The sequence below is a fragment of the Protopterus annectens genome, chromosome 10.part0, assembly GCF_019279795.1.
Source record: "Protopterus annectens isolate FY-2018-M chromosome 10.part0, PAN1.0, whole genome shotgun sequence".
Classification (NCBI taxonomy): Eukaryota; Metazoa; Chordata; order Ceratodontiformes; family Protopteridae; genus Protopterus; species Protopterus annectens.
The window spans coordinates 859,335,821-859,358,653 of NC_056744.1; the positions used below are offsets into that span (position 1 = coordinate 859,335,821).

A 22,833-nucleotide genomic window follows, 5' to 3' on the forward strand; every position below is an offset into this window, starting at 1 on the left:
TTTGAATACCCTTGGGGCTGCTTAATGTCCAAAGGGCAAAGCAGAAAACTGAAAATGAGAAGCAGCAGCAGAGAAACGCAAAGCATTCCCGAATAGAGGCTGGACAGGAATATGACAGTAGACATCCTTTAGATCCAAGGGAATGAGAAAGACCTGGGGAAGCAACACAGCAAACAGAGCCTGAACAGAAAGCATGCAGAAATAGAGCACTATGAGAAGTGTTCGCAAAGGAAAGATTCAAGACAGTTCTTTAAAACCCCTCTTTCCTGAGGACCAGAAGCATCCTGGAATAAAACCTTAAACCCCCCCTTGGTCTGTGGAACTGGATGAATGGTACCCTGCAAAATGAGGAAGCTGTTTTGTAGGAGGTTGAGGGATACCAGAGAAGGGGGGGGGGGGTTCCCAGGCCATAAAGTAAACCTGACAGATAACTGATAGATAACCACAGGCACTCGGGTTCTTTCGCAAAACTCGGAGAGACAAGGAAAGCCAGAGAGACAAGGAAACTTGCCAGAGAGGAAGCGAGGACAAAGTCAGATGGCTGCAGAGTTGTCAGGGACTGTTTTGGGGGCTTGGCATTCGAGTAGGCTTACCAAACATGACTTGCAGCCTTCTTACCCTTGTAAGACTGCCTCGGTAGTCTACAAAAAATATGCAGTCTTACTAATACAGGTCCTCTGAAATTTGGGAATGGGTAAGACAAAGATGTGCTTCAAATCTTTCATGACCTTACTGTGCCACAGCAGTGCAAAACAAATTTTGGTTATCCAGAGAAACACTCAGAAGTTTGCTTTCATATCATTTGGCAAAGTTTGAGGGGGAAGCCAAGAAACGAGACTTATTATGGAGCTGGAGGCAGCAGCTGCATTTTATAAAGTAGTGGGCAACCTGAGAAGTGGAAGCTAGTAAGGAGAGAGCTGAAGCCTTACACTCTGACACAAAAAAAAATCTTCCTAATCTGGGAAAGATGAGACTAAATATATATGTCATATGGGTCTGGTAACTGATCACCTTAAAGGCTTAAGTAGCAAGAATTTATACTTTCTCACCAATCCTCTCCATAGATGTACTGTTCTTATCCGAGGGGAAGGAACCTGGAAGAGGGTAACAGCCTATGAAACTCATTAGTAAACACAGAAATCACTGCTGAATCAGATGGACACTTGTATAAAGAACTTGCAGAGATATGGCACCTTAAAGAACCAGTCAGGTTTCTTGGAAGCTGGAGGAAGAGAATCTGGTGCCAGAGAAGCAGCAGAGAAAGTATCCAATACAGGAGGGGCAGAAATTGTTTTAAGAGTCCATTTGTAACAACTTATAATACCTTTTCCGGATATTTAAAACCTGGGAACAATTCCACTTGAAATACTATCAGGACTGCTATTTCTCCTCCTCTGACCCACAGTCCAAAGGAGAAGGCAACTGGAAGGAGTAGGCTAGAGAGTCAGCATCAGAGTCAGAATCCTCATCCAAAGACTCTGGTCGCTTGCCCTTTTTGGGGGTAGAGAAACAAGGCAATTCCGGAACCAAAACTCCATAAGGAGGCTTCAAACAAGCCATTAAGGTATTGAACAAGCCTTGAGTAAAGTCCTGTCATTCGCTGTGCATCTCTGGTAGCTGAAAACACATTTACACTTTTGCCTTTTCTTTAAGGGGACATCTGTCCCAACGAAACAGAATGGTTTGGACCCCTACCTGGATGTAATAAATGTACCTGGCACTTCTTACCTAACAAGAAACTGAGGAATCCTTTTAGGCCCCTCAGAGATATCAGCCATGATTTCCCTTTCAATGTCAGCAGCGGACATTTTCAAGGGTTCGGAGGATGAGCAAGAAGCAGGTTCCATGCCCGCCTTCAAAAAGGTCACAGCGGAAGAAACCAATGGTAACTGTGGACTGTTGTGCGGGTTCTTGCTCACATCAGGAGATGTCCAGTGGAGGATGGACAGCAGCAGGCTCGGGTCTAGGTTTCTTGGCCTTCTATTATATATATATAAAAAAAAATGAAACATCTTTATCACCTATGACATAGGCAATCATACATTTACAGAAATGAAAACAATTTTATTTGCAAACATTATACATCACTTATAATCTATCTAGTCACGGTTAAATATTACATAGCTAATTCAAATCCTTCCTTCTTTTAAACCTCATTCCTTGTCTGCATGTATTGCTCCCAGAATTTACATTTTTTCATGGAATTTGTTCCTATCTTTTTTTACAGATCCAATTTACAGTTATTTTATCTCGTGACTATATTCACTACTTCTAGTACAGTTGGTTTAGACTCCAATGTCCATTTCCTAGTAATTGCTTTTTTGGCAGACACCATAATTAAACTCAGCAAGAACTTACTATATCTAGGCAATTCCGATTCTGTATCATGGCTCAAAAAATCATTTCCTTAGTCATACCAATTTGCTCACACAGTATTTCTGGTAGAATAGTCTGCAGTGAATGTTTAAAGTCTGCCAATTCATTACATTACCAGAAAATATGTTCCCAATTACCTCTTTCTTCCCCATCACACCTCCAACATTTGCTATCAACCTAAGGAAAAATTCTTTTGAGTCTACTTGGGGTATAAAAATATCTATGTAAACACTTCCAAGCAAAGTTCCTAAATCTTCTACACCTTGTTGCATATTTGAGAGACATTCATATATCCCTCTATTGTTTGTCTGTGAATTGCTTATTCAGTCTCTTCCCGATCCTAACCTCCTCTGATTCTTATATGTATCTTGCAATATTTTCTATGCTCTACTAATTATTCCTTTTAACAGCAGCTCCTGTTCTAGATTCTACTAAAAACTCTACCAGTGTTGGTTTTTCGCTTAGGATGCCCGTTTCTTTCTTTTGGCCTGTACTCAGATATCAGTCCTTGATAGGGAAGGCAATCTGTAGCCTGCAGTCCAAATAAATTATTGGCCTCTTCCCATTCTATTACCTTTCCCTCTAATTTACTCCCAATACCTTGGTTCTTTTGCAAGTTTTCTCCAATAAATTCCAGCCTCTTCTTGTTTGCCTATTGTCTGTATCCCTAATTGCAGTCAACCCTGTCGGCAGAATCTCCCTTCTCCATTCCTGTGTTGGCTTAAATCTTAGAATACTTTCTGCTACTTTATGAATATATTATATATGGTTATGGTTATTCTCCTTAAGGATATGCATCCAAAAACCTAGTCTCTCCTTGTTTCTTGAGATTCCCCTGTTTCATCATCCCTTTCCACTTTGAACTGCATGTTTCTAATTGTGCTATGTACAGGAGCCATAACTGTGTAGTTCTGGACTACCCTTCAAATCAGGTAATTCCAGAGCGCCTTGTTCTACTGGAAGAATCTGCTTATCCCACGGCTCTTGCAGTCCTCTCCCAGATAAAATACTTCAGTTCTTTATTAACTGTTATCCACAACTTCTCCTTTAGTTGATAAAAAATATGCCTGACCTGTGTATAAAATTAAAGGAACTTGAAACATTTTAAAGAAAAACAAACAAAAAAACTACTGTAAAAACGTCCAAAACTTTTAATCAAGAGAAACTAGCACAATCAACTTGAGGCTCTGGACATATGAGGTAACTGGAAGAATTTACTAAAACAGCCTTAGTAGAAAAACTCAGTATAACATTCACAAAATGTGATGAGATGCATTTCAAGGGTTAAAAATCACCAGAAACCAACAATCAACTTACCACAAACACTATAAAAGCCTTATATGTGCAGGCATATATAAAAATTTCTATATCCTTACCATAACTGTAGATGCTCTAACTAGTTCTAGTAGCCTAAGCTGTGTGTGTTACATCCTTATGATATAAACAACCGTCCATCTTTTCAAAGCTTAAGGACATCTTCCACTCATTCTAACTGCAAGGAGCTTGAGCAGAGCTACATGTAAAAGGAAGAGCTCCCACAAGCTTCAGAGCTTTCTTGCCTCAAGATGCAGGTCAAGAATCTTGAAAGTTAAATACAAGGAAAAAAACAAACATATGAACATATCCATCCACAACCCCTTTTTCATATTTTTGCACCTGAGTCAGTGTGTCACTTCAATAGTGACAATCTAGAACCAAAGCTTATGCCACCAGGTGGCTAGCCCTGCCATAGTTGTTCTTCCATACCATACACTTGATTGCGTGCACACACACGGCCAATTTAGTGCATCAAAAAACACCTACTGCATATCTCTGGAATGTGGGAAGAAATTGGAGCACCCAGAGGAAACCTACGCAAACACAGAGGACATGTAGACGCTGCACAAAAGTCACACCAAGAAGCGAACCAGGAAACGTCTTGATGACAACACCATCTGCTGCACCATGAGCAACCATAAAAAAAGTTATGTACTCACCACAAAGTTCCATGTGAGTTGTTCATCTCACCTTTATTCTCACTGATGGGTTGGGAGCCACTCAATCAGATGCTAAAGCTCGAGGTCTTCAAACAGCTTGTGATTTACTCCCTATTCCACGATGCAGTAGTGCTTCCCTCAGATCTTGTTTGCCCAGTCATACTGATAACTGAAGTATATAGGCATTGAAATAAGAACACCGTAGAGCAGGACAAAGCATCATTAAGAATTGTTTGAACTTCCTGACCCTCAGGACTTTAAAGGTAGGGGGGTTGGTGGGTGGGACATAAGAAAGAAGGCAAGATGAACAACTCACATGGAATGTTATGGCGAGTACATAATTTCTTTATGTGAAGTTGTTCTATCTCCCCTTCATTCTCACTGATGGGTCAGCGTCCCAAGCACCATCCCCTTGGGTGGCTCATGGAAGTATATTCCTCAGAACCTTAGAACCAGAGGCCCTGTCCCTGGAGGTCTTATCCAATTTATAATGAGTGATAAAGGTATGAGGTGTGAGGTGTGGACCATGTGGCTGCTGCACAAATGCTATCTATAAGGCAGCTATGCTAGAAGGCTGAAGATGTGGAAACTGTCCTGGTTGAGGGAGTCTTGACTTTATGATTTAGTGTCATTTGCGTAGAGTTGTATGTGAAAGAGATACAATCTGACAACCATTTTGACAAAGTGTTTTTTACCACTGGAGTACCCTTCGTTGAATCTGAAAAGGAGACAAAAAGTTGATCCGACTTTCTGATGTCTTTAGTCATCGAAGTTGCCTAAGAGTTTGTGCAACAGGTGTTACATTTTGTTTGTATATTTGGGAAACAAACACAGGTAATTCTATAGTCTGGTTGAGATTTGTTTCGGAACAAACTTTAGGTAGGAATGAAGGATTTGTTTCTCAGTGTTACTCTGTCATTATGAAAAATCAAGTATGGGGCTTTGCTGGACAAGGCATGTAGTTCCGAAATTCTTCGAGCGGCAGAAATAGCTACTAGAAAAATGATCTTCCATTATAGGCATTTCAAATCACAGGAAGATGCAGGTTCAAAGGGGGGGGGGTAAAACGATCCATGAGAGTGCAAAATTGAGAGTCCATGGTGCAGATAGGGTTCTAATAGGTGGTCTCAAGTGAATAGTACCCTTAAGAAATGTTTTAAAAAGTCTGTGACATGATGGGAGTCTGCTGATCACCAATATGAAAATTAGAGATTGCTGCCGATTGAACTCTAAGGGTTGCTGCAGCTGCTCCTTCATGAAACAGTTTAGTCAGAAACTCTAAAATGGAAGAAATCACAGCCATATATGGGTCAACATTATTATTTGATGCCCATATGGAAAATCTTTTCCTAGTAGAAGATTTATGAGAAGAAATTAGGATGTTCTGTGCTGCAGATGATAAATTGTGGAACCTGGCTATTCTTGGAACTGCAGCAGCCAAGTTGTCAATTTTAGGGTATGAATTGCAGGATGAATTCATGATGAATGCATCAGATCATCTGCAACTGGGTCCAGAATCCATGGTTCCTTCCAGTAGATGAGGCTGCAGAAAGGGGAACCAAATTTGACGAGGCCAGTAAGGGGCTATTAAAATAATGGTCCTTCACAGAGTGCTGGCTTTCTGTAGGAATTTGGGTATCAGAGGAAACGGGGGAAAGGCCAACTGTGTACAAGTGCATCCCTTGGGGCATCTCCCGAGTTGGGGATCAGGGCAAAGTAGTTGCTGCACTTGGTGTTGGTGGGGGTTGCAAAGAGGTCACAGCAAGGCTGACCCCATCTGTGGAAAATCCTTTCTGCAGCTTCTTCTTTCAGGGACCACTTGTGAGGAGACAGTATTGCTCTGCTTAACTTGTCCGCTATCACACTGAACCTCCCCGGAATGTGCATTGCTATCAGAAAGCACTGGGTGGATATTGCCCACTGCCATACTCTCAATGTCTCTCAACCTAAGGGGTATGATCTGGTTCCTCCCTGTTTATGTACCAGACCACTGACATGTTGTCCATCTGTATTGCAATAGTCCCTAGGGGTAGAAAGTTTTGAAAGGATTGCAACTTTAGAAGTACCGCTCTCACCTCTAGGACATTGATATGCAGGTGAGCCTCGAGATTCTCCCATGTGCCTCGGGCTGTCCTTCCCTGAAAATGTCCTCCCCCTATCAGGGAGGTGTCCGTGGTCACAGTGGCAACCGTGGTTGGAAGAACAACGGGATGTCCTATTGTCACTTCAGGAGAGGTCAGCCACCAAAGAAGATCCCTCCTGCATGACTTTGTTATAATGTGGTGAGACACTGGAAGTTCCTAAGACAACTGTGTGACAATCAGCCATTGCAGTATCTGCATGTGCATTCGGCCTAATGGAATGGCAATGATGGCTGCAGCCATGGTCCCTAGTAATTTGAGCACTACTGAAACTGGGGCTGTTTGGGGATGAGGCCCAGAACTTGTCGAAAGCTCACCACTCTTTCCATCGGAAGTTTATGGTCATGGAAACTGTGTTGAGATATGCTTCTATAAAGACGGTATGTCTGGATGGCTGTAAAGCAGATTTGTCCCAATTTACAGTAATCCCCAATAGACTGCAAAGATCTAAGGTTGTCTCCCTTGCTTGTATGAGTTGATGCTTGTTGGTGGCGGTGAGGAGCCAGTCATCTAAATATGGAAACACCTGGAATCCTAACCGTCTCAGGAGAGCCGTGACTACTGCCATCCATTAGAACACTCTGAGGGCTGCAGTGAGACCAAATGGCAGAGCTCGAAACTGAAAGTGACTGGCTCCCAGCCAAAAGCGCAGATGATCCCTGGATGTTCTGGCCATCTTTATATGGTAGTATGCATCCTGGAGATCTACTGAGTACACCCAATTGTCTTTTCCTAGAAAGGGAAGTATAGATTGTAGCGTGACTATCCGAAACTTTGTTTTTCTGACAGATTTGTTCAATCGGCTGAAATCCAAAACTGGTCTCCAGTCCCCTGTTTTCTTTGGAACTAAAAAGAACCCTGAGTAAGTTCCGGATCTCCTCTGATCTGCTGGGACTGGTTGGATGACTTTTTTCTAGCAACCTTGTAATCTTGGTTGCCTGTTCCCTGTGATTGGGTGGAACATCTGGGATTTTTTTCACAGGGGGTGGAGGGGTAGTAAAGGGAATGGTGTATCCTCTGGATATTATGCTTTGTACCAAACAATCTTTTGTGATTTTTAGCCAGGTGTCTGGGTACAAAGATAAGCATCCCTCAAATGCCTCCAGAAAGGGACAGACGGGCCTCCTTTCAGGTGCGCTGGTAGGACTTTCCAAAGAACTGATCCCCGTCCCCCTGATTTTGTGGGCCCCCTCTGCCGTGTGGAAAGAGTCTCCCATTATTGCCCCCTCCTCTGCCTCTAGACGGGGTTTCACCATGTGTGTCAAAGAAAGCTCCTTGGGCATTTTCCCACTCTTCCAACCTTTAGCATAAGGTCTGGTAGGGGAGGAAAAATGGACTCCTAAGGCAGACAGAGTCTTTCCATCTTGCTCACACCTGGTAAGAGCTTACTTCACTTTCGGTCCAAAAAGTGATGAACCAAAGGGGGTGTTTACAAAGGATGACTTGTCGGCCTCCGCAAAAGAACACAAGCACATCCAGGAGTGTCTCCTAAGAGCAATTCTTGTATCCGCTGTCGTCCTCGCTCCATCAGCTGCATATGAAATCAGATGCATGGAAGAGTTTATAAGGGAATTTATGGTAGCAAGCTGGAAAGTTACCTTCTCTGAGATCCCTGCAGTTACCGCACCCTGCAGAGCATCTCCCAACTGCTTAAGGAGATCTCTATGTAGTCTGGTAAAATGTGTGAGATAGTTCAAGGATCTAAGAGTAAAGGCCGCTGAACTAAACATGTGCTCTGTCCATGATCCTAGAATCTCTATGAGGAGGATGAACAGATGTGGAGGTCTTAGATAACTCATTTTCGGTGGCCGCCGCCACCACCATAGCATCAGCGGGTACTCCTTTGGTAAGGAAAGCCTTGTTCAGAGGTGATGCTATAAATTTATTAGGCCTCCGAGGGACTGGTTCTATGGTATCCAGGGACTCCCACGCCTTTCGAGAGAGAAGGTCCATCAACTCATCAAAAGGTGGAATCACCCAAGAGGTGGGAGTTTGACACCCGAAAGCCTTCAGGAGTACTGACTCATCATCAGTAGGGTTAAGGGGATTCCAGCCACCCCTCTGTTTTAGGATTTCTAAGATATCACCAACAGAGATCTCTTCAGAGGGGGAATGTGGGGACCCTTCTTACTCATCGAAGTCCGTATTTGACGTGATGGATTCCTGTGGGGAATCCAGATGCTTCTTCTTGCAAATTCTCTTCCTGGGAAAGTCTTCTGAGGGAGCTTCTGGGGAGGTCCCGGAAGAACAGGGCTCACCCATTGGGGGGACCTGAAACTCCGGGTCTCTCTGCTTTTGAGGAATCAGTGAAGCAGAGGCAGACACAAGAACTTTAGGGGAGGAGACTGCTGGTACCAATGATGTGGGTGCCCGAGGGGACAACACTCTCCTCATAGCATCGAAAGCCCCACAGCTGCAATCTGAAGAGATGGCCTGGATCTGTAGAAAAAAGCAGTCTCTGCAGTGCCGAAGCCAGGGGCTCAGAGCCCAAGGTAGGTGTTGAACTCATCCATGCCGGGGCCCTGAGAGGCAGAGTTGGCACCAAAAGATCAGTACAACTATCCTTTCCAGACCTGACCGGCAAGTGTCTGCTCCTAGACTCTTAGGTAGTCGGAACCGAAAGCCCCAGGGGTGTCTGCTCCGGCAGTCCCACAATCACCGGTTCCGAATACTCCGGCTCTGAAATTTTGGGTCAAATCGGAGGAACTGAAGAAATGGGTTGGGTCTGAGGTGGTTCCGAAGCCCTAAGGGTCGAACCTGACAATTTTGCTAGCACCGGTGACTGCAAAAGTCTCTGCACCACTCAATCCACATCCTTATCCGATAGTCTTGAGGACTGGGAAGCAATAGATGTGGTCCTCTGACTGCAAAATCGGAGATTTTAAAGTGGGAGATACCTGGTCCAATGCTGGGGACCTGCTCCTACTGACAATTACCTCCAGCTCCGTAGGCATAGGAGCTAATATGGCAGCCTTGCTAGATTTAGAAGTCGATGAGCCCTTTTTCGGCTCTGACTCTGAAGACGAACTGGTAGATAAGGTTTTTGAAGACTTAGTGGGTTTGTTCTTTTCCAAGGCTTCTTGAAAAGAAGATTTTAATAGACCTCTTGCTATTAGTGACAGATGGCACAATTTTCTTGAAGGTGAAGCTCATCTAAACAATAAACAAAGTTTGTGTGCCCATCTGTGACAGACATCTTCTGTCGACATTTTGGACATTTCTTGAAACCAGATTTAGCCTTTTCAGACATGCTAAATCACTCTTATCAGCAGTAATAGCCCAAAGAAGAAAAATTTAGAGCTCTGTGATCAAATATAAATGTATAACACCACACAGTCTATAACAGTAATATATAACAAAAAATAGCCCCAATAAAAGAGGGTCTAAGACTAAACTACGATAACTGCTATAGTAACTAGGAAACAATGCTATTCAAAGAACAACAATTATACAACCCTAAAGTTCAACTAATAGTATACATAGAACTACTCATGCCCTAATAAAAAATGGACTTGCTAGTTAAAGCAGAAAGGCTAGGAAGCAAAGTTATTTGAATTATCTAATCTTAGGATATATAAATAGGCCTATAAATAAATGGCCTGAAAAAACAGAAAAATGCACTCTAAACTAATGATAATTATCAAAAAAGACAGCGTCTCAAATACCCAAGTCTAATCTAATAACTAACACTAAGAACAATTTTTTATATAGAAAATTTTTGAAAATGTTTTTACAATATTGGCCAGAGCTGCTCGACGAACACCCGATCTGTTGCAGCAGCAAATGAGATCTGAGGGAAGCACTATTGTATCATGGGATATGGAGTAGGTCACAAGCTGTTTGAAGACCTCGAGCTTCAGCATCTGGCCGAGTCGAAGCCAAGGATCGGCTCCAAACCAATCAGTGAGAATGAATGCGAGACAGAACAACTTCACATCATGTAGCAACAACTATGGAAGTATTATAAATATGCAAACAAATAGTGTTAGCTCCCTTGTATATAGTAAAAAGATTTCTGTAAACATTCTTGCAAAGGCACAGTTACACTACTTAGAGTTGTATTATTGGAGTACTCTTGTACAGAATGTTGTGACTTGTGCAAATAAGTCTTAAAAAAACACAGCCATAAAACCAACAGTTACTGAACTGTTAATGTCTGTTATAATGTAACCAGCATATAAATGCTGATTTAAAAACAGATAAAGCACTAAAAATGGGATGGTAGGAGGGGACAGCTACAAAAAAAGTTTACATGACTGGTGGAATATAGGGCGTTTGATCCCACACTTTTGCTAAGGAAACTCTCTGGTGGCCTATCATGGCTACGAGTGATTTCTATTGACCACTGAACATTGTATTCATACAAATTTGTCTAGAACACTGAAAATTCATCTTAAGTGCTACATGATCTTCTACATCCACTTGAGCTAGCATCAACTCAGACAGGCTTGATAACTTCTCATCTGAAAGGCAGCACCTTAGAAGTGCAGCGTATTCTTAAGCAGCATTAGAAAATAAATCAAAGCACTCAGTGTGGGAAGAGAATTCAGTATTCAGATCTTCCACTATTGATGGCGAGTGCACTAAATGCTGAGCCGCTGACATGAAACATACCTGAGCCAAAAGTGCCAAAAAACAAAGACAAGCAGCTTTGTAAATAGTTCTTCACAACCTCTGCAATTTAACATTTTAATCTCTGATTTAAATATGCACAACACTTCATACTTGTTTATGAAAGTGAGACAGCTCTCAGACTAAAAATGGGCCTGCACTCTACCCTTCAATATGGGTCTATATTAAATCATCGAACGCTTAGAAAAGCGAATGATTATTTGTTGACCCCATGCAAGCAAAAGCTTACAAACTCGAACGCTTAGAACAGCGATTTTTTTTCCCAACTCCGAGATCGCACTACAGTGCCGAAGACGGCAAACTAACGGACATGGCCAAGCGATTTCTTTCCCAGGGAAAGAATTTGCTTATATGCCGCTTTGTCGTTTTGCCTTGTCATCTTTTCAAGTTTGACCAAGACACATGCAAAAGAATGTCTCTTTGGTCATCTAATAGGAACCCTTTATTATTACCAATGTTGCTCTGCTACAAATAAAATGCTGGCACATTTTTTTTTTTAATCCAAACACAATTTTTGTATTTCTTACCACTTTTTGCTGCTTTTCTTTTCCCCATTTTGGTATTCAGCCTAGGCACTTCTATCTCTTCCCGAGGCATCTGTGCCACCTTCTGTAAGAAAAGCTTTTCCAACGTTTGGGCCATGAGAACAATATCATCACCTGGCTGCAATACATCAATGACAATACCGCATTAACATATAGCAGCTGTAAAAAGACTTAGGAAAATATGTATTACATTTTATACATACCCTGTTGTACACATAACAGTTTGTAAACATTGTATTGAAATCTTCTAAACATTCTGTAGCTTTCCCATAATAATGATTTTCTAAACGTTTCTTGATTGTATTTAGATCCATTGGATTCTTAATGATGGTATAATAATCCTGCAAAAACAGAAATGTGATCAGCAATGGCCTATAAAATGGCACCTAAAGTCACAAAAGCAGAGGGAAAAAAACAACAAAAAAAAAAAAACGTGCACGACTCTGCTATAGCATACAGAAAAATTAGGGAGAAATTTCATAACAAAAATCTAATTCTGAACTCACCCAAAACTAAAGCAATGCTTTTTGGTACCTCTCCTAACACCAAAATAATTCTCAATCTCTTCTCATCTCTGACAACCACACTGAACAAATCAACTCTTTCAAATACCTTAGCATGGGGCTCGAGTCTCACAGAACTTTTATTTTCATCTACAGCATTCACAGAATAAAACATCCTCCTATTTTAGTCCTGTAACTTTCCGCCTTTCTCTTCAAACCAACTAGAGGTGCCACAGACAAAAAAATCATACTAGCCCAACTAGAAAATGGATTTCCACTTGATACATCCAAGAAAAAATTCACCATCATCCAAACTATAACCAATTCCACTTATCCCTTCATTACCCTATTCTCTAAAAATTAGCATCACCACATCACATTTAATAAAACTTGCTGTATGTCCAACATGACAAACCTCTACTTGCATCCCAACTCTATAAGCTCCTCAAAGCAAACTCCTCTCCCTCCCATGCCTCTAACCCAGTTAAACTCAAGTTACAATCTGAATCTTAACCACTCAGCACCACTACAGTATAGGGATGAATAAGAAGTTATGTACCTACCATAACGTTCCATGTTAGTTGTCTTCTCTCGCCTTCTTTCTTGCTTGATGGGTTCGGAGCCGATCCCTCGGCTCCGACTCGGCACTTGCTAAGCTCGAGAGTCACTTTTACCAGCTCGAGGCAGCCCCATATCCCATGATGCAAGGTGGTAAGTACCCAGATCTCGTTTGATGACAAAGGGCAATAGCACCAAGCATAAAATACTTCCCAAAGGAAGAAAGAAAACTTACAGATGGAAGAAGGACCAGGTCTGAATGGTCTTCAGCATAACAGTTTCTTATAACAAGGTCTGTCCAGGCCAGGGGAAGGAGGGAGGGTGCAGAAAGAAGGCGAGAAGACAACTAACATGGAACGTTATGGTAGGTACATAACTTCTTAATGTTAAGTTGTCAATCTCGCCTTCATTCTTGCTTGATGGGACAGCGTCCTAGCACCTCTATCCTGGGTGGCTCAATGGAACAAACTCTTGAGGACTGTAGAGCCAAAACTGGCTCTGTCCCTGGAGGCCAAGTCCAATTTGTAATGGGAAACAAAAGTGTGAGGAGTGGCCCAAGTGGCAGCTGCACAAATAGTGTCTAAAGGAAGTCTAGCTTGAAAAGCTGTAGAAGTAGCTAAGCTCCTAGTTGAATGTGCTTTAGGTTTTGAGCACAGCTGTTTTCCCCTGAGCAGATAAATTTCAGAGATGACCGAAGAAAGCCATCTAGACAAAGTCACTTTAGAAACAGGAAGGCCTTTTTATTATCCATAGGAAACAAAAAGTTGATCAGATTTTCTAAATTTTTTGTTCTGTCCAAATAATATCTAAGTTGACGGTGGACATCAAGATAATGTAGCTTTTGTTCAGCTCTATCTGAATAGTTAGGAAAAATACAGGAGATCAATGGATTGATTCAAATTGTTCTTTGAAGCGACCTTAGGCAAAAAAGTTGGGTTAGTTCTCAAAGATACTCTGTCTTTGTGAAAAAGCAAATAGGGGGGTTGAACCGAAAGAGCATGAAGTTCAGACACCCTCCTGGCGATGTAATAGCCACTAGGAATAAAGTTTTCCAAGAAGAGATATTTCAGGGAACAAGAAGCAGCTGGCTCGAAGGGGAAGAATCAAGGATGTCAGCACTAAATTTAGATCCCACTGAGGAGGAGGATTCCTGATTGGAGGCTTTAGTAGGAAAATTCCTTTCAAGAAGGCCCTGCAGAGCCTATGGGACATAATATTATGATCTGCTATCCCGACATGAAAATTGGAAATAGCAGCCAATTGAACTCTGACTGTGGAAGAAGAGGAGCCTGCATGAAAAATCTCTGCTAAAAAGTCCAGGACTGCCTGAACAGGGGCAGTAAAAGGATCAATATTCTTGGCCTTAGCCCAATAAGAGAAACGTTTCCATTTGCTTGTATAAATCCTCCTGGTAGAGGATTTTAGCGAAGCTACTATGATGTCTCTAACTGGGTTAGAGATCAAAGGAAGCCTGGCTAAGGAAGGAAGTGGAGCAACCATGCTGTGAGGTTGAGAGAAGGGATTGACCGGTGCAGCTGACCCGATTGGTGAATCAGAAGATCTGGCACTGGGTCCAGATGCCACGGCTGCACCAAAAGGTGACGATGGAGGAACGGGAACCAAACTTGTCGAGGCCAGTAAGGGGCAATGAGAATCAATTTGGCTCTCAAAACGGTAGCTTTCTGGATAACCTGAGGGATCAGAGGAAATGGAGGAAGGCATAAAGAAGTCCCTGGGGCCAATCCTGGGTCAGAGCGTCTCTGGGGGGATGGCCTGATAGAGGGAAGAGGCAGAAGAAGTCTGGACATTTGCTGTTTTGGGGAGTAGCAAAAGATCGCAACATGGACGACCCCATTCCAGAAAAATCTCTTCCGCTATAGATTGCTTGAGAGACCACTCGTGAGGCATGAGAATAGCTCTGCTCAATCTGTCCGCTACAATGTTGGTTTTCCCAGGGATATGCGTTGCTACCAGAAACCGATGAGAGGAGATCGCCCATTGCCATAGTCTGAGCGCTCGACACAAGGGGTAGGACTTGGTTCCGCCCTGTTTGTTGATATACCAAACTACAGACATGTTGTCTGTGTGGACTGCAATTGTCCCTACGGGAAGAAAGTCGTTGAGGGCTTGCAACGTTAAAAGCACTGCTCTCATCTCCAGGACATTTATGTGCAGATGGTACTCGAACGGCTGCCACGTCCCATGAACCATCCTGCCCTGATAATGACCCCCCCCCACCCGATCAGGGAGGCATCCGTGGTGACAGTGGCTATCGGGATGGGGTACAAAGTACCTGCCTTGGTGAACCTGAGGAGATGTGATCCACCAAGCAAGATGCTCTTTGCATGTCTGTGTCACCAGAATCTGGTGACGCATTGGAAGTTGTTGGTATGACCATTGTGTGAACAGCATCCACTGAAGAAGGTGCATGTAGAATCGAGCCAGGGGAAGAAGAGTAATGGCCGCAGCCATGAGACCTAATACCTTTAGAACCATTCTGGCCTGTACTTTCTTGTTGGCCAGAATGATCCTGACATGACTCTGAATGTCTGAAACTCTTTGATCTGTAAGGGTAGCTGACATCCGAACAGTGTTTAAGTTTGCGACTATGAAGGTAATAGACTGGCAGGGCGATAAGGATGACTTTTCGAAGTTGATCGAGATGCCCAAATGAGAACAAAGGTTTATTGTGTAATCCCTGGCTTGTATAAGCTGATGCCTGGTGGTGGCTGACAGGAGCCAGTCGTCGAGATACGGAAACACCTGGAATCCTTGACGTCTCAGGTGAGCTGTGACCACTGCCATGCATTTGGTGAACACTCTGGGGGCTGTAGTGAGACCAAAGGGCAGGGCTCTGAACTGAAAATGACTGGACCCCAGCAAGCGGAGAAATCTCCTGGAGCGTCTGTGAATTTTGATGTGATAGTACGCATCCTGAAGATCTATTGAGCACATCCAGTTGTCCTTCTGTAAGAAGGGCAGAATTGACTGAAGAGTGACCATTCGGAATCTTGTCTTCCTGACAGACTTGTTGAGTCTGCTGAGATCCAATATTGGTCTCCAGTCTCCCGTCTTTTGGGGACCAAAAGAACCTTGAGTAGATTCCGGCTCTGACTGGCCTATTGTAATTGGCTGAATGGCTCTTTTTTGCAGCAGTTTTGAGACTTCTAACTCTGCAATTTCCCTTAGACCGGGTGGTACATCTGGAAGGGAATTTGAGGGGAAGGGACTTTCCTCGAAAGGAATTATGTAACCCTTGGATATGATCGACTATACCCATCTGTCTTGAGTGAGGGAATGCCAGGCTTCTGGGTACAGTGATAATCTTCCCCCGACTCCCTCCAAGGAGGGACAGCCGGGCAACATCTCAGGGATGCTGAAAGGGCTTGTCAGAGAGAGGCTCTCTGTTTCCCTGGTTTTGGACCCCTCTGCCTCTAGAGCGCCTGTTGTTGTTACCCCTCTGCCTCTAGGGGTAAACTGACCACGTGAATCCGGCGTGACTCCTTGGGATTTACGGAACCACATTTTCCCACCTTTCTGTCCTTTGGGATAAGGTCTAGAAGGGTGGAAAACGGACTCCTACAGCAGAAAGAGTCTTGCCGTCCTGTTCGCACCTGGTCAAAGTTTCCTTCACCTGAGGGCCAAACAAAGCTGACCCATCAAAGGGAGAGTTTGTGAAGGACGCCTTAAAGGGATCAGCAAAATCACATAGCCGCATCCAGGCTTGGCATCTAAGAGCCACACCTGTACCTGCGGCTCTACTCACTCCATCAGCAGCATAAGATATTAGCCGCATGGAGGAGTTTGCAATGGAATTAAGGGTTCCTAGCTGCGAAGCAATCTTTTCTTGAGCTCCTGCAGCTGTAGGATCCTGTACTACTTCACCCAGCTCCTTAAGGATATCCCTCTGGAGTCTGGTGAAGTGACATAGGTAATTCAGCGAACGCATAGCAAAGGTCGCTGAGGAAAACATCCGCTTACTGTACCTATCCATGGTCCTAGAGTCCTTATTAGGAGGATGGACGGCGGAAGGATCTGCAAGTTCCTTCTTGGTGGCCGCAGCCATCACCATGGCATCAGCGGGACACCCTTAGTGAGGAATTGCTTGTCACTCGGGGCAGTGATAAATTTTGAAGGCCTCCTAGGGACTGGCTCTACAGAGTCAGGAGCTGCCCACGCCTTCGGGCAATAACCTGCATAAGGGGTCGAAGGCGGAGACACCCAGGAGGTGGAGGGCCGAGATCCAAACGCCTCTAGGTATACTGACTCATCCTCAGAGGGATTGTTGGTGGGCCAGTTTCCCTCTGTTTAAGGAGTTCTAGGATGTCTGAGAAGGAGACATCCTCAGAGGGGATCTAGGGGATCCCTCTGACTCATCAAAGTCAGTATCCAAGTGACAGACTCGGGAGTCTACATGTTTCCTCTTACAAGTCCTCTTCCTAGGAGGATCTCCCGAAACATCAGGAGAATCCTCGGAAGAGGGAAATTCCCAATGGGGAAACCTGAGGCGGAGGATCTCTGGGTCCTGTAGCAAGAGAAGTGGCAGAGATGTCAACAGGCACTATAGAGGCAGGAGCTACGCGAACAGACTGCTGACTGCTACCAGTGGCCAGCATACTCTTCATCACCTCGAATGCTCCCTCCCAGGCAGGTCCGAGAGAACCCGTTCAAGAACTAGGAACTCCAGGGACCAGCGAGAGGGAAGTCTCCGAGGGAGATGTCAGAGCAGAGCTCATCGAGGCCGAGGCGCCCAGGGGAAGAGCGGGTTCGGACAAGGGTCCGATGCCACTCACCCCTCGGAGGAGACCATGGAAGCCCGACCACGAATCCCTCTAAGGAAGGTCTCAAGAGGAGATAAGAGTAGAGGCTGAAGGAACAGAAGGGGTATCTGTCCTCCAGCCGTAGCAGTAACCATTCCCGAAGACTCCAACTCCAAGCTCTGGGGTAGAGTTGAAGTAGGAACTGTAACGGGGTGTGGACCAACAGTCGTCTGTTGAGACGGACTATGTAACATTTGGGCCAGTACCTGTGACTTAAGTAATCTGCTGACCACTCTCTCTAGGTCATGATCTGAAAGTCTAGATGACCTTGAAGATTGGCTCCGATGGCTCCGTTCGAAGGAGAGGTGAAGCCGGAGCCGAAAGTATCGGCTCCAAGGAAGGAGACCTCGACCTCTTCCTGGAATGAGCCATCGGAACCGATACTATAGATCCTGTCGGAGCCGAAGACTTATCGGAGCCGACAGGAAGCCTCGATGCATCGGCTCCAGCCGAGCCGATACAGCCACAAAAGTAACAGTGTCGGAGCCGATCGGAGCCGACACCGATGCCTGTGCCACATGGTGGTCGGAACCAATCGGAGCCGACACCGAAGTGGTCGATGCAGAATCGGCACCGATAGCCATCGGTGCCGAAGGCTTTGTTAAGCCAGAATCAGCTCCAGCCGGAACCGATCTCGACTCAGAACGAGTCGGAGCCGAGGCCGCAGGCTTAGACACAGAAGCCTGGGCCTTGGAAGATTTGGCTGATTTTGATGGAGCCGACTTAGCCGGAGAGCCCTCCAGCTTAAGAAGGCCCCTAAGTATCAGCTTGTTACGTCTTTCCTGCAGGACTCTCTGGCTGAAGGAATGACAAATAGCACAGGAGTCCTGCAGGTGAAGAGGCCCCAGGCAATACAGGCAAGAAGTGTGACCGTCTGTCAGAGACATCTTCTGACAGCATGAGTCACACTTCTTAAAACCTGAGACCCTCTCCTTTGACATGGTGCTTCACAAAACACACACACACACCAGTCAAAAATTAAATTAAATAAAATACCAAAAAGGTATTACTATAAAAACACACACACCCTAACAGGGAGGGGATGGGATGGGTAAAGTTTGACTAAAAAAAAAAATTAGAAGAGACAGGGATTTTCTGTCAGAAAATCTATATAATTAACTTAAAACTAAAAATTAAAGGTTTTTTTACAAAAAGGGGCTTAAATATCAAAATAGTGAATCACTTACCAGGAGCTGGTAAAAGGAGGACCTCATAAGCGAAGCGGCAAACGAGATCTGGGTACTTACCGCCTTGCATCATGGGATATGGGGCTGCCTCGAGCTGGTAAAAGTGACTCTCGAGCTTAGCAAGTGCCGAGTCGGAGCCGAGGGATCGGCTCCGAACCCATCAAGCAAGAATGAAGGCGAGACTGACAACTTAACATCTCTGTTTTAAATGGATGGGCGGTGTGTATTCCATAGTGTGGGGATCCTTTGAGACCTATATGTCGCTCCAGCACATTCTGTTTACGTCATAAGCAAAATTCAAATCCCTGCATCTAGCGATATGCACAAGTGCAACAGACCTATCAGGGCTGGGGCAGCCCTGTGAGCCAGGGAAAGATCTCCTCTTAGCAGCCTGCAGGCGACTGAATACAGAGACACCTTTAGGCAATCAGTGTTGGACAAGGTATTCATGCCCTTAATTCTCCTGGTGAGAAACATTTGTGGGCATTTCAACTGTTGCAAGTATGTGGTTACATACATGCCAAAGGGGGCATTCTATTCAATGATAGGTTTGGTAAGGGCAGAGTAGAGTGGTACTATAACTTCCTTGGACCTGGATCCCATACTCTTACCTAGAAGTTGGGCAACACAGAAAAACTATCTTAGCTACATGTTAGTCAAAGGCATGATTGTAGTCTCCATATGTTCTCAGATCCCTTACTACAGGGTCAACTCACAGAGGTGTTTTATTAATGAAGTAATTAAGCTTGGATTGACAGTTTCCCAAACAACATTATAATGGATTTTTGGCATTGAGTTTTAGGCCACTGGCTTTGGCACTAGTCATTTGTCTGTTAAATCCTCTTGTAAGATGTCGGTGTCTTGGGGGAGATCTATAATAGTTTCCAATTTGCAGTTATCTGTCAACTTGGTGAGCCAGAGGCCTTTAATGTTGGTGTTGACTGTTGAGAAGTACATGCCAAACAGGAGCATGCCTAGCACAGAGCCCTGGGGTACTCTGCTGGTGATCTGTCTCTTCGTGGAGGTGGTCTTATTGATTCTGACTTCTTGTTCTGTCTGTGAGCCAACTGGCAATCCACTGAATTTTCTACACATTTATGGTCAACTACAAGAAGCTGTCAACAATGTCTGATTGTGGTATTGTATCAAATGCCTTGGTTAGTTCAAGATACATAGTATGCACTGTTTTACCTTCATCCACTGTCTTGGCAGCTCTCTCAAAGCAGTCTACTAGGTTAAGTAAGCATGACCTTCCTTTAAAGCTAAATTGGCATGGGTTCAGTCCCTGCAGGTTGCTAATGTCCTGGTTTATTATTTCTAGGATAATTCATTCCATGGTTTTGCATATTAGGCACGTTACACTGATGGGTCGTGTTTCCCGGGTCGGTTGATGATCCACCTTTGTGGAGGGGAACAACTGTTGTGGTCCTCCATCACTTAAAACCATAGCCTGCTTCAAGGCTGCTACTGAACACCGTCTCAAGTGGTCTTGATAGGTCAAGTTTCAGACTGTTCAGCAGGCAGCCATGGAGGCAGTGTTCTTGCCTTTAGCAAGTGCTGTCAGCACCTGGTCCCTGCTAATAGATGGAGGGAGTGTATTGGAGTGGATTTCACCTGCTGCAGCTGAGGAAGGGGAGCGGTGGGGCGTGAAGTTTGAGCTGAATTTATCAGCCAGATTTGCTGCATCACCCTGATCAGTGAAAGCAGTACTGTTCATCAGCAGTTCAGCACACTGCTGTAATTTACCTCTAATGTTCTGGACATAGATGAGGATGGCCTTGTGACTGTTCTTAGCCTGTGAGTCTATCCTGACCTCACAGTAGGCCTGTTTGAACTTGATAAGACAGCTTAGTTTCCTATTTAATTGCACAAGACAGCACTTGTCTTTAAGGGAGTTGCTCTTCCTCATTTTTGGCATTGAGTCTTCCTCTTTTATTAAATACTGTTTTGAGGTGAGAATTCCACCAATTGATTTTTTATTGCTTGTTTTTGGTTTCTGTGAATAATTTTGCACAGGTAGTTGTGATCTCGGGGTTAAGGTGAGCCTTGAATTTTGACTGACAGACACTTAATAGGATGTAGTTCCCTTAGAATATCTCCAGTTACTGATTTAGCTGGGTTGACTTTTTTTTTTTTTTTTTTTTTTTATACTTCAAAGGACAAAACTTTGTGATTCGACCTCACTAGTGAGGATGTGACACAGGGTAGGAGGTGCACCACTCTCCCATACTGGTGAGCACCAGATCCTCTACGTTTTATCCTCTGGATGGAGCATGCACCATCTGTTCCAGAATGTTTATGTTAAATCCAGGAAGCACTGTGTCTGAGTTTCAGGCAGTGTAATTTTCCCAGACTACAGAGGGGTAGTTAAAGTCAGCCTTGAATAGGGTGTTTGAATGATGCGTGCCTCTGGCAGGTTTAGGTAAGAGTCCTAAGACTCTAGGGGCATAGATGCTGACCTGTGGCTAGACATGATATGGTGAGGGACTTGTCTATGGTGACTTGCACATGGATGAGGTCCATGGTATCATCCTGCTCAACCAACATTTACAAGAGCCCAAAAATCATAAGAAAGGTTATATAGGACAGGCACTGCAAGGTCAGGCAGGACCGTCAGGAGCAATAAGGTCATAGTCTTGGGGATTTATTGTTGTGGACACACATGGATAATCAAGATCCAGTGTAATGATAAGTACATTAATTATCACAGCTTAGATTATCCAGTCAATCTCACTTCAAGGATGGTTCAGAGTTGCTAGCTAATATTCCGGAAGGCATTGTGACAGAATAGAGGGTATAGTGACACCAAAGGAAGGCCTTGACAAAAATAACGCATCCAACATAACAGTGCCTCAAATTATGCAATGAAAAGAACAGTTGTGTAAAATCTTACCATAACCATAGATGTCCTCTTCCATGTTGTAGTATTCACAACCTTTGGGTTATCCTCTGCTCAGCAAAACAAGTATCCAGCCAATATACAAACGCTTTAGTCACTGCGAGGTACATGTGACATCGGACGGTCGTAGGGTGCGTGGGTCATAATAGTGACATTTGCACTACCTTCCTCAGAACTGAACACCCCAGTCAGACCCCAGTCCCAGGATAGCTGCACAAGTCCTGCATCATCCAAAGTTTTTTTTTTTTTTTTTTTTTAATTACGGGGTAGGAATGTGGGATAGAAAATTGCAACATGGAAGAGGACATCTATCATGCTGCAGTATTCATAACCTTTGGGTGAGTGCCATAGCTCAAAGGGAAGAACGAGGGGGGGGGGTTGGAGCTATTTTTGAAAATATATGCAGGACTGCCCTAGCAAAACCTGCTCTAGATCTGAAATGTGGTCCAGTTTGTAGTGTTTGGTGAAGGTATGGACAGATGTCCAGGTAGCTGCCTCTAGAATAGAAGCAGTGTCCAGCTCTTTGAAGAAGGCTCCAGATGAAGCCATGGCTCTAGTGAAATGAGCTTTATTTTTAGAGTCAAGGTATCTGCCATTGTAGGTGTAACAAAAGGAGATGGCCTTGGAATTCCAAGCAGAAATTGTCTGCTTTGTCACCACTTTCTCCAGAGCCCTGGGATGAAAGGAGACAAACAGTTGCAATGATCTCTTAAGGGACTTAGTCTTGTCTAGGTAGAATCTTAACTGTCTGATCATCAGGGGAATGCACGACTCGCTGTCATTATGGGGATGTGGAAAAAAGGCCGGGAGGTGTATATATTGGTTCAGGGACAACTCACTGACCACTTTAAGCATGAAGGATGGGTTAAGTCCTTACGAGTACTCTATCCTTGTGGAAGATTGAAAAAGGTGGGGTTGACCATGAGGGCCCAGAGCTCTGACACTCTCCTGACTGATGTCAAGACCACCAAAAGCAGTTTTCCAAGTGCAATATTTTAGAAAAGCTGCTGGCTCAAAAGGAGCAACAGTGAGCTTCTCTAACACGTAGTTCAGGTCCCATGGTGGAGCCTGAGGTGCAGTACTTCCTTCAGGAATAACTTCTCTGGAAGTCTTGAGGCAAGTGGAGGGTCAAAAAGACAAACAGCAGCAAGGTGGGCCTTAACAGAAAAAATGCCAACCCTGCCTGCAACAATTTA

At 44.1% G+C, this 22,833-nt stretch overlaps 1 protein-coding gene across 3 annotated transcripts in view; it reads right to left on the reverse strand.

The window, feature by feature from the left end:
- The window catches only part of LOC122813371 (bromodomain-containing protein 3-like), a 1,265,442-nt gene that overhangs the window by 688,289 nt on the left and 554,320 nt on the right, over nt 1–22,833 (reverse strand). For all 3 annotated transcript variants that reach the window (XM_044085658.1, XM_044085659.1, XM_044085657.1), the window contains 2 exons: nt 11,874–12,011; nt 11,653–11,788 (listed from right to left, as the gene is read on the reverse strand). In XM_044085658.1, the coding sequence (XP_043941593.1) occupies nt 11,653–11,788; nt 11,874–12,011 (274 nt within the window). The remainder of the gene's footprint in view (nt 1–11,652; nt 11,789–11,873; nt 12,012–22,833) is intronic.